At 42.7% G+C, this 13,033-nt stretch overlaps 1 protein-coding gene across 1 annotated transcript in view; it reads left to right on the top strand.

Moving 5' to 3' along the window:
• Window positions 1–6,211: 6,211 nt before the first annotated feature.
• Window positions 6,212–13,033, top strand: part of LOC145409612 (peroxisomal acyl-coenzyme A oxidase 1-like) — a 215,424-nt gene continuing 208,602 nt past the window's right edge. The window contains exon 1 of the mRNA XM_080279965.1: window positions 6,212–6,338. Coding sequence (XP_080136091.1) covers window positions 6,212–6,338 — 127 coding nt within the window. The remainder of the gene's footprint in view (window positions 6,339–13,033) is intronic.

Here is a 13,033-nt window from a genome sequence, read left to right as displayed (position 1 = left end):
TGCATTCAAAACAAATATTATACATATCAAAAATCATCTCTGTGATAGTCATTATCATCATGACCTTTTTCCCACTTCAGAATGGAATGCAGTTGTATCCAGAAAACAATGAGTGAAAAAGCAAAAGAGGGAGAATTACCAACAGCATACCCAGTGAAATGGGCCAGACAGTCATTCACACATCATTCAGGCCTCCAGAGTTCATGCTGCTGATATCCATTGTGCACCAGTTTTGCATATTTTCTAAACCATGAAATTCTAGGGTAGGTTAGGTTCATTTTCTTAGTATCAGGTCAGGTTAGTTTGTGAGTTAGGTTAATCTGTTAGGTTAGATTAGGTCTGAATATGTGCAGTTAGGATACAGTAAAAAATATGAAAAACATGGAAGACAGACAATCCTCGGAAATTCAAACAGCCCATAGTGGAAAATGGTACACAGAACAAAAATCTGCATCCAGGCTCATGTCTGACTATATAGGGGAGGGCAGTGATGGTTCGGACATTAAAAAAAGATTAGTAAGAGAGAGTAAGAGGAGAGTGGATGAGGAATTTGGAAGGAATTTGAGTGTAAAGTGGAGGGACTGTAAGAAAATGTTCTGGAAAGAGGTGAAGAGAGTAAGACAGGGTGGAAGTGAGGTTAGCAGGGGAGTGAAAGATAAAAATGGTAGATTACTAGTGGAGAAGGGAGAAAAAGTGAGCAGATGGACAGAACACTTTAAGGAATTGTTGAACATACAGGATGGAAGTAATGCGAGTATAAGTGGCTGGGGAATGGCTGGGAGAAGGAGGGAGGTGAGAAGACAGGAAGAAATCAGTAGGATAGAAGTTGTGGAAGCAATGAAGAAAGTTAAATAGGGGAAAGCCCCAGGAATTGATGGAGTGTGTGGTGAAATGCTGAAGCATGGGGGAGAGATAGTAGAAGATGGATGTGGAACATGTGCAGATTGGCCTGGGAGGAAGGTAGAGTCCCGGAGGATTGGAAATCAGGTATAATTATTCCCTTGTACAAAGGAAAAGGGGAAAAAGAAGTGTGTGGTAATCATAGGGGCATTTGTCTTCTTAGTATAACAGGAAAAGTGTATGGTTGGATACTTACTGACAGAGTTAGAGAAAGAACAGAGGAATTAGTTGGAGAAGAACAGGGAGGCTTTAGGAAGGGAAGAGGTTGTGTAGGTTAGATATTCATTCTTAGATCTTTAGTGGGAAAGTTTCTAGAGAAGGGAAAGAAGTTGTATGCGGCTTTCATGGATTTGGAGAAAGCATATGACAGGGTGGATAGACAAGGATTGTGGAAAGTATTAAGAATATATGGAGTAGATGGGAAGTTCTTGAATGCTGTGAAGAGTATGTATGATGGTGCTAAGGCTGCAGTGCATGTGGATAGTGAACTAAGTGAATTTTTCTCTTTGGAGGTTGGGTTGAAACAGAGATGTGTCATGTCTCCATGGTTGTTCAATCTGTACATGGATGGGGTAATAAAAGAGGTACAAGGTAGAGTAGTGGATGTTGGAGTGGCCCTGGTGAGAGAGGATAGTGTTTGGAAACTCCCTGTACTGTTGTTTGCAGATGATACTGTGTTGTTGAGTGAAGATGAAGGGGAGCTGCAAGGCCTGGTGGATGAGTTTGGGAAAGTGTGTAAGAAACGGAATCTAAAGGTGAATGTAGGGAAGAGTAAAGTGATGGTCTTTGAGAAAGGTGAAGTCAGTGAATGTACAGCGAGGTTGGATGGTGAGGAATTGGAAAATGTGAGTATGTTTAAGTACCTGGGTAGTGTGATAAGTAAGGATGGAGGTTTGGAGGGTGAAGTGTTTAAAAGGGTACAGCAGGGAAGAAAGGTTGCTAGTTCTTTGAAAGCAGTGATAAGAAACAGGGAAGTGAGCATGGAAGTGAAAAAGTTACTACATGACAGTATTGTGATACCAACTCTAACGTATGGAAGTGAAGCTTGGACGTTGTTGGAAGGACACAAGTCAAGAGTGAGAGCAGAGGAAATGAGTTATTTAAGAGGAGCCTGTGGAGTCACATAGAGAGACAGGCTGACGAATGAGGATATAAAGGAGCGTTGTGGTGTGGATGTGGATGTGATAGGAAGCGTTAGGAGGAACACACTGAGGTGGTTTGGCCATGTGGAGAGGATGAAGGTGAAAGACTGACGAAGAGAGTGTATGTGAGTGAGGTGGAGGGGGGAAGAGGGAGGGGGACGCCGAGGATGAGATGGAGGGATGGGGTGGAGAGGTATATGAGAGAGGGGGGTGTGTGAGTTGGGAGCGGGGCAGTGAAATGGCGGGGGACAAGGCAACGTGGAGGCGATTTGTTTGTGGCCACCCCAAACGGGATTGAGGCGTCTGGCAATAGATAGATAGTTTTAACCAGGAATGTAATCTGGTATATGTTAAAATGTTGCCACATCATTTGGCTCTTTAGGTTGATAATATGAAATTCTTAGCTCTTTTCAGCTTTAAGCTATAATTAACGAAACACATGACTAAATCGTCCGAACTAGCCCTACCAGTGGTGATGGTTCAGACAGTAGGGTGGAATGGTTCGCTCATATGTATTACACAGTATATTCTTAAAATTATGTGAGTTATATTGGATAAAAACAAACATTTTATTAATTCAGAGATATTTCATTTTCCTAAAGTACAATATTAAACTACAGAATCCAAATGAACTACTTGATATCTGTTAAAAAATATATATATATATTTTATAACTGAAATAACCTTCACCAAATGTATTAATAAATGACTTAACCTCTTACTTTCTGCTACAAAATTATGCATAATTAGCCTTCTCTCTCTCTCTCTCTCTCTCTCTCTCTCTCTCTCACACTCTCTCACTCTCTGGAATACTGACTTCACTTTTCACTTTCTAGGCCTTATTTTAGATGGATTTACTTAAGACTTAATGCATATTGTAGCCTGCAAAACTGAAAAAGAAGTTGTAATGCCTCTTCCTTCTTTTAACACATTGAGGAATAGGTTAAACAAACAAAACTATTAATATATAATCCCTGATAACTGTTAAGAATGGTTCAAACATAAAAATGATCAAAAGTTGCATTATCATTTGATAAGGTCATGACTTGGTAGTAGTGGAGGGATAGTTAGGACTGTCCAAACCATCCCCCTCCTCAACTGTCCGAATCATTCCGAACCCATGTACATTAATTGACGGGTACTCTCATGTTTCATCCAAGAGAGTTTAACATTCGTTTTTCATAGCAATATGTTCTACATGCAACACAGATTTACCCTGATGATGCACAGTTCGATACTTGGCATATTCATAAAGGCAGAGCCTACAATATACACTCAAATTATTACATAGGAGATACAAAAGAACATAAAATCTAACCGGCATCAAAAAGTGAGGGGTTTCTAGCTTGGAGGTTCCGTGTGGTTGAAATAAACAAACTCTCCAACTTTCACACAAGATCACACGGCCCTAGGTCCCGTACGTTTCTCAGGGAATATACTGTCCAAACCATCCCACTGTCTGAACCATCACCGCCCTCCCCTTCCAGTATAGTTTTTGGTATTTTTAGTTATGGATGCATTTCATATAGTCTGCCAGAGTCAGTATAGCTACTGCATGTCAAGAAAACAAAAAAAAATCATGTGCTACTTTGTACATGAGTTATCTAGCTAACTCAGTCCTGTGTCAGTGCCCTTGCCTCATCAGCTTCCATTCCATGCTTTTATACACACTTGTGTACCATATCCATCCACTTTCTTCTTGGGCCAGACAACCATGTTTCCTCTCACCTTCTGGCTCACTTGCATATAGCCTATCTAGATCCATTCTCTCCATATAACCATACCATCTAAGCACACTCTCTTCACCCAAATTATCAGCATACTGTACAACCATATTCCATATCTTTCACATATTACACTACAGAAATTCTAATCCTGTCCACTACACACACCCTCAGTAATCCTGTTTCTGTTGCAGTTTCTCTTGACTTTTTGCTCCCATGCCATTCCAAAGCAGGGACATAGCCAACCTTTTAAAAAATGGAGAGGCCAAAGGGTGACCAAGAGGGTCAAAGAGTATTCCCCTAGAAATTCTGGGTGACCACTGGGTGGCCAGTGCCACCCTAACCACCCTATGATATACACCACTGTACCAGTCTCATACTTTGATGTCAATGTAGGCACAAACACACATGCTGTTCTCTTACAACCTCCAGCCTCAGACCTCTGTTTAGTATCAGGGCCTTCATAATTATCAGCCACCTTCCTTCCCTCTGCCACTGTAAAAATAATTTCCATTTTCTTTGCATTAATAGCTACTTCTCTTTTTCCAATACTACACTGTCGTACATAAACTTCCTTATTACTTCAAGTTCCACTTCTTTCTTTCACCAGTACATCACACCAAGTCACTTTTCTCTAATCAACCATCAGTTTACTCATATGTACATATACTGTACTATCAAAAAGTGGTGCTCACTAACATCCTCTGAACTCTACAACAGTCTGCAGAGCTCCTGTATAGTATAAGCATGTAACAAAGCATCATAATTACAGCTACATCAGATTTAAAGTACCCTACACTGTACTGTACCATTTACTGTATAGCCGTACAGTTTAAATCTGCTTTTAATTTTTTTACTGATTTATGTTTGGTTATATATTATATATATTATATATATATATATATATATATATATATATATCTATATATATATATATATATGGAGTAGATGGGAAGTTGTTGAATGCTGTGAAGAGTATGTACGATGGTGCGAAGGCTGCAGTGCGTGTGGATGGTGAACTAAGTGAATTTTTCTCTTTGAAAGTTGGTTTGAAACAGGGATGTGTCATGTCTCCATAGTTGTTCAATCTGTACATGGATGGGGTAATAAAAGAGGTACAAGGTAGGGTAGTGGATGTTGGAGTGGCCCTGGTGAGAGAGGATAGTGTTTGGAAACTCCCTGTACTGTTGTTTGCAGATGATACTGTGTTGTTGAGTGAAGACGAAGGGGAGCTGCAAGGCTTGGTGGATGAGTTTGAGAGAGTGTGTAGGAAACGGAACCTAAAGGTGAATGTAGGGAAGAGTAAAGTGATGGTCTTTGAGAGAGGTGAAGTTAGTGAATGTACAGCGAGGTTAGATGGTGAGGAATTGGAAAATGTGAGTACGTTTAAGTATTTGGGTAGTGTGATGAGTAAGGATGGAGGTTTGGAGGGTGAAGTGCTTGAAAGGGCACAGCAGGGAAGAAAGGTTGCTGGTTCCTTGAAAGCAGTGATAAGAAACAGGGAAGTGAGCATGGAAGTGAAAAAGTTACTACATGACAGTATTGTGATACCAACTCTAACGTACGGAAGTGAAGCTTGGACATTGTTGGAAGGACACAAGTCAAGAGTGAGAGCAGTGGAAATGAGTTATTTAAGAGGAGCCTGTGGAGTCACATGGAGAGACAGGCTGACGAATGAGGTTATAAAGGAGCGTTGTGGTGTGGATGTGGATGTGATAGGAAGCGTTAGGAGGAACACACTGAGGTGGTTTGGCCATGTGGAGAGGATGGAGGGTGAAAGACTGACAAAGAGAGTGTATGTGAGTGAGGTGGAGGGGGGAAGAGGGAGGGGGAGGCCAAGGATGAGATGGAGGGATGGGGTGGAGAGGTATATGAGAGAGGGGGGTGTGAGTTGGGAGCAGGGCAGTGAAATGGCGGGGGACAGGGCGACTTGGAGGCGATTTGTTTGTGGCCACCCCAAACGGGATTGAGGCGTCTGGCAATAGATAGATAGATAGATATATATATAATTGGTACCTTACTGTATGGGTTACATACAGCTGTTGTTAACTCTTTCAGTATGATAAGTATCTTCAATTCAATAAAATTATCTAAAAGAAGTAAGATTATTATTATTGTTGTTGTCCCAGATTTACCAGACCATGAACACTATGGACTGTTGGCTGAAGTTGCCCTTCTCTGCTGTCCCCATCCTCCTTTTGGGGAAAGGGGAGGGAGTTGAGGAATGTCTGTACAACTGTGCCATGGAAACTACCAGTTACCTGTGCCTGGCTATATCACTTCCACCTTTTGAAGGCATTGCTCTCTTGCACCAGGATGGAAGATTAAAATGATGTAATACAACATTGTAGGGAAGGGTTTAAGTTTACTGGAACTTTTCTGCTAGAGTACTGAATGCTAATGTTCATCAACCATCTGCTACAGCCAACACCAGACCTTGCCACCATGAGTAAACACTCTCCCTGCTGTGAGGATCTGCAGCGAGAACGTGCTCGTTGCTCTTTCAATCTGGATGAGCTTACCAACATTATCGATGGAGGGAAGTATGCCACTGAACATCGAAGGAAAATAGGTATGTGTAAGTCCTTCTGGAAGCTTGTAGAGGCATGATTAGTTGTTAAAGATGCTGCTATGGCTTGTATGCACGTGCACCCTCGCCAAAAATACCCAAACATTTGTGTTGGATGAATGTGAAAATGAGCACAGCATTGCTTGTCATCTAAGAATGGCTGGTATGCCTGATTCTGGAGTGACACACACTGAGGCCATTAAACCAGTGTATGGTGCAGCAACCATTACTGAAAGAGATGCACAAAAGGAAAACTGTTTTCAGATTCTTTGGTAGTAGTAGTAGTTGTTCTCTAGGCAGTCTGGCCGAACAGCCCTGAGTCCCTTAGGAAGGCCATGGCCGAGACCGGGCTTTCCCACAGAGCTCTCAAGAAGTGTATGTTGTGTTGTTGGCGTAGGTGATTGTGTGCAATGCAGTCTTCCATAATGTGCTTAATAGTATGGGGTGCTGTGTTGCATCCTGGACAGGGATCAGCGACGGAGTCATCCAGCCTCTTCTGGTAGCATAAGAGGGCTGGATGGTGCCCACATCTCAGCCTGGCCAGGTGGACCCTATCCTCACAAGGAAGATAGGATTCAGAAGGGTGGACGTCAGGAGGCCGTGCATGCAGCTGTGTGTTGTCTTTAAGTGACTGAATGGAGCGGCAAGTGATCTGAGTGTGGATATGCTTCTGGAAGCTGGTTTGAGGTGGGCGAGGGGGGACAGATAACAGTATCTGTGTATGGTATCGTGTGCTGGGTGTTGTTTTGATGTTCCTTGGTGTGGGTGGATGTGTTGCCATGTACTGTAGTGGATGTTGTGGGTTTGTGGAGGCTGCAGCAAGAAACTGGGTGCCTCTCATGTCTAGGTGATCCTTGACTTTGAGGACTTTAGTTTCTTGATGTAGGTGGTCTGTGCGTGTAGTAGCTGTGCAGCCTGTGATTATTTTTAGAGCGTTGTTCTGTATGGTCTGTAGAGTGTTGTAGTGTGTTTTGGTGAGGTTAGAAGCCCAGGCAGGGTTGCATAATTCATCACTGAATGTATGTATTGTTTGTATACTGTGGTGGTGGTTTCTTTGTTATGTCCGAATGTTGTATGGGCAAGTGACCTCAAAGCATTGGGTCTTGGTGTTATTTTATTTTTAATGTTTGTGATGTGTTGTTTAAATGACATTGATGTATTGTATGTTACACCAAGGATGTGTGTGTGTGTGTGTGTGTGTGTGTGTGTGTGTGTGTGTGTGTGTGTGTGTGTGTGTGTGTGTGTGTGTGTGTGTGTGTGTGTGTGTGTGTGTGTGTGTGTGTGCGTGCGTGCGTGCGTGCGTGCGTGTGTGTGTGTGTGTGTGTGTGTGTGTGTGTTGTTTTTGGTGAGGTGTGGTATGTGACTGTGTTCTCCTGTCCAGTTTGTGAGAAGAGTCACTGTAGATTTGGCTGGGGCTATTTGGATTCTTTGGTAATGCATGCTGCTTACAGTATTTGGATACTTTTTGGTTAGAGTATACATCACTTCAATACACTCTATCAACCTGTAGTCCAACACCCTAATCCTGCAAAGGGTGGCCACAGACAAAATGCCTCTAAGTCACTCTGTCACCCACCATTTGACTGCCCTCCCCCCATTTCACTCCCCCATCCCCCATATACCTCTCAACTCCATCCCCCCACCTCATCCTCGGTCTCACCCACCCTCTCCCTCCCTCCAGTTTACCTACATACACCCTCTTAGTCAGTCTTTCATTCTCCATTCTCTCCACATGTCAAAACCACCTCAGTGTATTTCTCCTAATTTTCTCAATCACATCCACATCCACCCCACAACGTTCTTTCACTTCTTCATTTGTCAACCTGTCCCTCCATGTCATTCCACATGCTCCTCTTGGGTAACTCATTTCCACTACTCTTACTCTCGACTTGTTCCCTTCTAGCAAGGTCCACACCTCCCTTCCATACGTCAGATAGGAATCACAGTACTGTCATAGTGACTTCTTAACTTCCATACTCACCTCCCTATTTCTCACCACCATTTTCAGTGAACCAACAACCTTCCTTCCCTGCTGTACCCTTTCAAGCACTTCATCCCCAAAAGTTCCATCCTTACTCATCATACTACCCAAGTACTTGAATGCACTCACATTCTCCATATCCTCACCATCCAACCTCACTGTGCAGTCTGCGACTTCATTCCTCCCAAACACCATAACGTTACTCTTGTTTACATTGACTGTCAGATTCCTCTTCTTACACACTGTCCCAAATTCATTCATCAAACCTTGCAACTCCCATTCATCATCACTCAACAATACAGTACCATCAGCAAACAGCAACACCAGAATCTTTCACACCTCACCCTCATTCATTAGAGCCACCCCCCCATACACCACCCTACCTTGCACCTCCTTTACAACCCCATCCATGAATATATTAAACAGCCATCATGACATCACACATCCCAGTTTCAGTCCCACATTTAGCTCAAAGAACTCACAAAGCTCACCATTCACTCGCACCATAGCCCTAGCTCCCTGGTTGGGGGTGTTTCAAGAATACTCCCCCAGTATCCCTGCTTGTTGTATGAGGCGACTAAAAGGGTTGGTGGTGGGTTAGTGCCCCACTCCATAAAAAGAACTAACTAAATAAGTGAACAAAGCACCTCCGACCTCAATACACACTTTGCACAAAATAATCTGACATCACAGACGGTGGCTATTGCATTTTGCCTGATGCTTTAATTCCATGTTGGTACACCTGGATACCACATGTTGTTTGCTTGTGACATATCCTAGTCAGTATTAATATCATATGCACATTCAAATTATAACAGATTTAATTTTCTTGGGGCATGTTCATAATTTTTTGTACTGTATATTGTAGGACCCATGCACACACAGTCCAGTCCAGTCAGACCCCTACTTATGACGGATTGACTTACAAAAAATCCCCAGATATGAAAAAAATTGTGTGTGTGTGTGTGGGGGGGGGGGTCAGTCATAGCAAGGGACTCAGGTGAAGAAACTGACAAGGAAGTGAGGTGGTAATTGCAGTTCAGGGAAGAGTAGGGGATAAGTGGAGGAGTAGAGACAATAATGGGCTTCAATCTGGGAGAGAGGTGAGACAATAATGGGCTTTAATCTGGGGGGGGGGGAGAGAGAGAGAGAGAGAGAGAGAGAGAGAGAGAGAGAGAGAATAGCACAGAAGTAGGTATGGCGTAGAAAGGCGATGGGGTAGAGGGAAAGAACTTTGACCTCGGTAATTATGGGATTAGGGTTGGGTTGGAGAGAGAGAGACAGAGAGAGAGAGAGAGAGAGAGAGAGAGAGGTATGGTGCAGAAAGGCGATAGGGTAGAGGGAAAGAACTTTGACCTCAGTAATTATGGGATTAGGGCTGGGCTGGATAGAGAGAGAGAGAGAGATGGGCTTATGAAAAAAGACTTACGAAAGACCTTTAAGAACCAATTATTTTCGTAAGTTGGGGACTGCCTGCACTATTCTCATGAATGTAGCTGCTGACAAATGTTTCTTGACATAGGCTTATAATGTTTATCTTGTCTTTTATAACAGAGATTTATTAACTCCCTTGTGCACCATAAGTTTTCTGTAAGTCTGTGGACTACGATCAGAGAAAATGCCACAACGGCAGCCTGGACTCGCTTGCAAAGGAAAACATTCCCAATGATTTTATTTGCCCCAGAAATTGGTTATATTGGTATAAACTGTATACCATCATCTTTGATGATGTTTATACTAAATGATAAGCTAATAAAAACACACAAAGCTGATGTGTGAAAGTGCCAAAATGCAGTAAGAATAATGCTGTTCAACAGTAAAAGTAACTTTCCAATACCCTGGTGCAAAATTTTGCCCACACCATGCAAGAGCTAAGCATATGTCTAGATGCCGAATTTCACAAGCTTTCTTGTGGTGCTGTCAGAATTCCAATACAACTGATAGTGTTTGAGTAAATCACCCAAAATTGCACACAAGCACCCTCCCACCCTCCACACCGAAAGCCAAGAGAAAGCTCACTATATGAGAGTATTGGCCTTGAAATAAATACCCTCCCCTATAATGCACCGAAGATTAATGCGGTTCATGCTAAAACTTAATTTTTGGTGGATATTTTTGTCCAACATTGCCAAATCAGCATCCCTTCAGACCAACACTGATAGTATGTCAAAACGAGTCATCCGTTACTCTTTAGCCTAACACCATTTTGACTCATTTAGCGTTATCGTGCATTGAAGGGGTTAAACTACATTAAATATATCAGTGTATAATTGGCCAATAGTGTTGGAATGTCTCATAAATTGATGGTTTATATAATATACTGTATGCAGTAATCACCAGATTATCCAGACGGCCATTATCCATGCCCTATGATCTGGACGTATTAAACCATTAATCGTATATTGTTTCAAAATATCAGGACAAAATTCTCGCCTCTGAGGTGAAATTTTGGCAGTGTGAACATTTCTCTCTCAGGCAGGTGAGAATTGCCCAGTGGCGGGGCACCAGCTGGCTCCCTAGTTCGCCCACCATCCGCTAGAGAGACCCCTCAGCCGTTCTCACTTTCTGAGCGGCAGCCATTAAGTAAACATATCCGTGAAAGGTGTCATGGTAGTGCACATGGTTGCTCTTGTGGTGATTCCCTACCTGCTGAAATTCAGGCCTTGCCATTCCTCACATGCCTCTCCCTTGGGTGTGTGATAATAGCCCCTCCACGAGGGGAAAGTGTTGACTCTGGAGAAGAAGTGTGAGATCCTGGATAAGACTGATGAGGGATGGTCCAATTCCTGCATCTTAGAGGAGCTCCTCCTTGACTCAGACTCCAACTAAACTTATCAGGGTACACCACTAGACCACATGGAATTTGGTGTACTGTGCAGTGCAACAGCTTCATCAGCTGCAGTACAACAGTCAGAGCCACGGACCTAGCAGGTTATTCCACACAACGCCCTCCGAAGAACTGTGAGTGTTATTACCTTCATTTTATTCTTGATGACTAATGTTCCTTGATTTTATTCTTGCCTACTGTACTGTTTCATGATTTTATTCTGTTTTATCCAGATTTTATTCCATTTAACCACTATGTTTTGTGTGCCCACTGCCTTTTTCTTGTGTAGCCAGTTTTATTCTAGCTGACTGTACTATTCCTTGATTTTATTCTAGCTTACTATACTGTTCCGTGATTTTATTTAATTTTACCATGATTTTATTCCAATTTGTCAGAACGCTTTGTGTGCCTACTGCATTTGCCGGTCTTATTGTGTACAGTATACTACTGTGCAGTATGGTATTTTTTATGTTACAGCAGGGTATGACCCTGCAGTGGTGATTGCTTGTCTGTGGTTGACTGGTCAGCTTGACCATGGTAATTGCATGGCTGATATTTATAGGTTTGTTTCACCAGATACAATAGCGTAAAACACCAGGAACAAGTCTTGTACAGTGTACTGTAGTGGCCTTTTACAATGGCTTTCAAAGTTAGGGTATGTAAGAAGTGGGGGACTAGGGAAGAAGTCCATTATCCGGATGGAGCCATTACCCGGACATGCCTTTGGGTCTGTTATGTCGAATAATTGAGTGATTACTGAATATATACTCAACTTGTGTATACTGTGGGTGTCTTAGTCACGTTTTTCTAATTCATGGTACTTTTCCAGCCAAACCGTGATCGCTTCCTACATTGCAGTAACCAGTTTGATAGCCATGGATGCCGCGGTCGCTGTCCCAAGTGACTCATTTCCGAGGAGTTTTCCAGGTCGCGGCATTGTGTTATGCTAGTTGTGGCGGGAGGCCAATCATACTCAAGCATGACAAGCCAATCACAGCGCTTTCCACCTACGCCTAGTGGCAAGCAGGTGCACTAGACCACCCTGTTGTCCCCTCTACTACCACAAGCGCCTTGTGCTGCGAGGCCGTAGTGTGCCTCAAGCCTTAAAACCCCTCCCCCTCTCCCATCCACTTAAGCATTGTCATCAGTTGGAGTCAGGTACGAACCTTACAGTATCGTTCATTCCCATTAAACATATGCATTACATACTGTTTTGAAAGGGTGTTAGTTTTCACTGGTGACTAGTCAGGTGTGAGTATGATGACAGGGGGCAACTTTGCCGAGAGGTTAGACTCATGAGCAATTTTCCACAAGTTATTTTATTTATAATTTGCAGGAATTCTTAGTCTCAGTAGGTATTATGACTACCACAACTGCAAATTACCCAAATTGGCTGTATAATTATAGATACAGTAATCCTTCAGTTATCCAGACATGTTCAGTATCTGGACACTAGGGCCTTGGCTCTATTAAGCCACTATCCGAAATTACTTGCTATTACCCGGTGTCAAAATGTCCGTGCGCATTCCCTACCGAATGTCTAATATCACGCTGACACAGGGGCTAACGCCCGTTGTCTTGAAACTGAGGGCACGGGTTACGCTTCCCACACCCCACTCGAAGTGGAAGCTCACACCTTCAACATAAGTGGTGATCTTGAAAGGGTGAGTGTAACCCTTTGTGTGGGTAAGTGCAGCAAACAGTTGGTAACACTGATTAGTTTTAAATTTAAAATACTGAAAAGAAAATGACAGTTTCTAAGGTTAATGTACAATACAGCAAACTCGCCCGGAACACGTTCTTGCCGAACGCGCTCGCAATTATACATGATTAGTGCTGGGATATATATATAAGATAATGTAAGATTAAAGAACCATTATGAAAACTATA

Source organism: Coenobita brevimanus, chromosome 82 (assembly GCF_032717465.1).
Source record: "Coenobita brevimanus isolate Jiangsu-jjx chromosome 82, ASM3271746v2, whole genome shotgun sequence".
NCBI lineage: Eukaryota > Metazoa > Arthropoda > Malacostraca > Decapoda > Coenobitidae > Coenobita > Coenobita brevimanus.
This window is presented reverse-complemented; position numbering and strand designations above follow the sequence as displayed.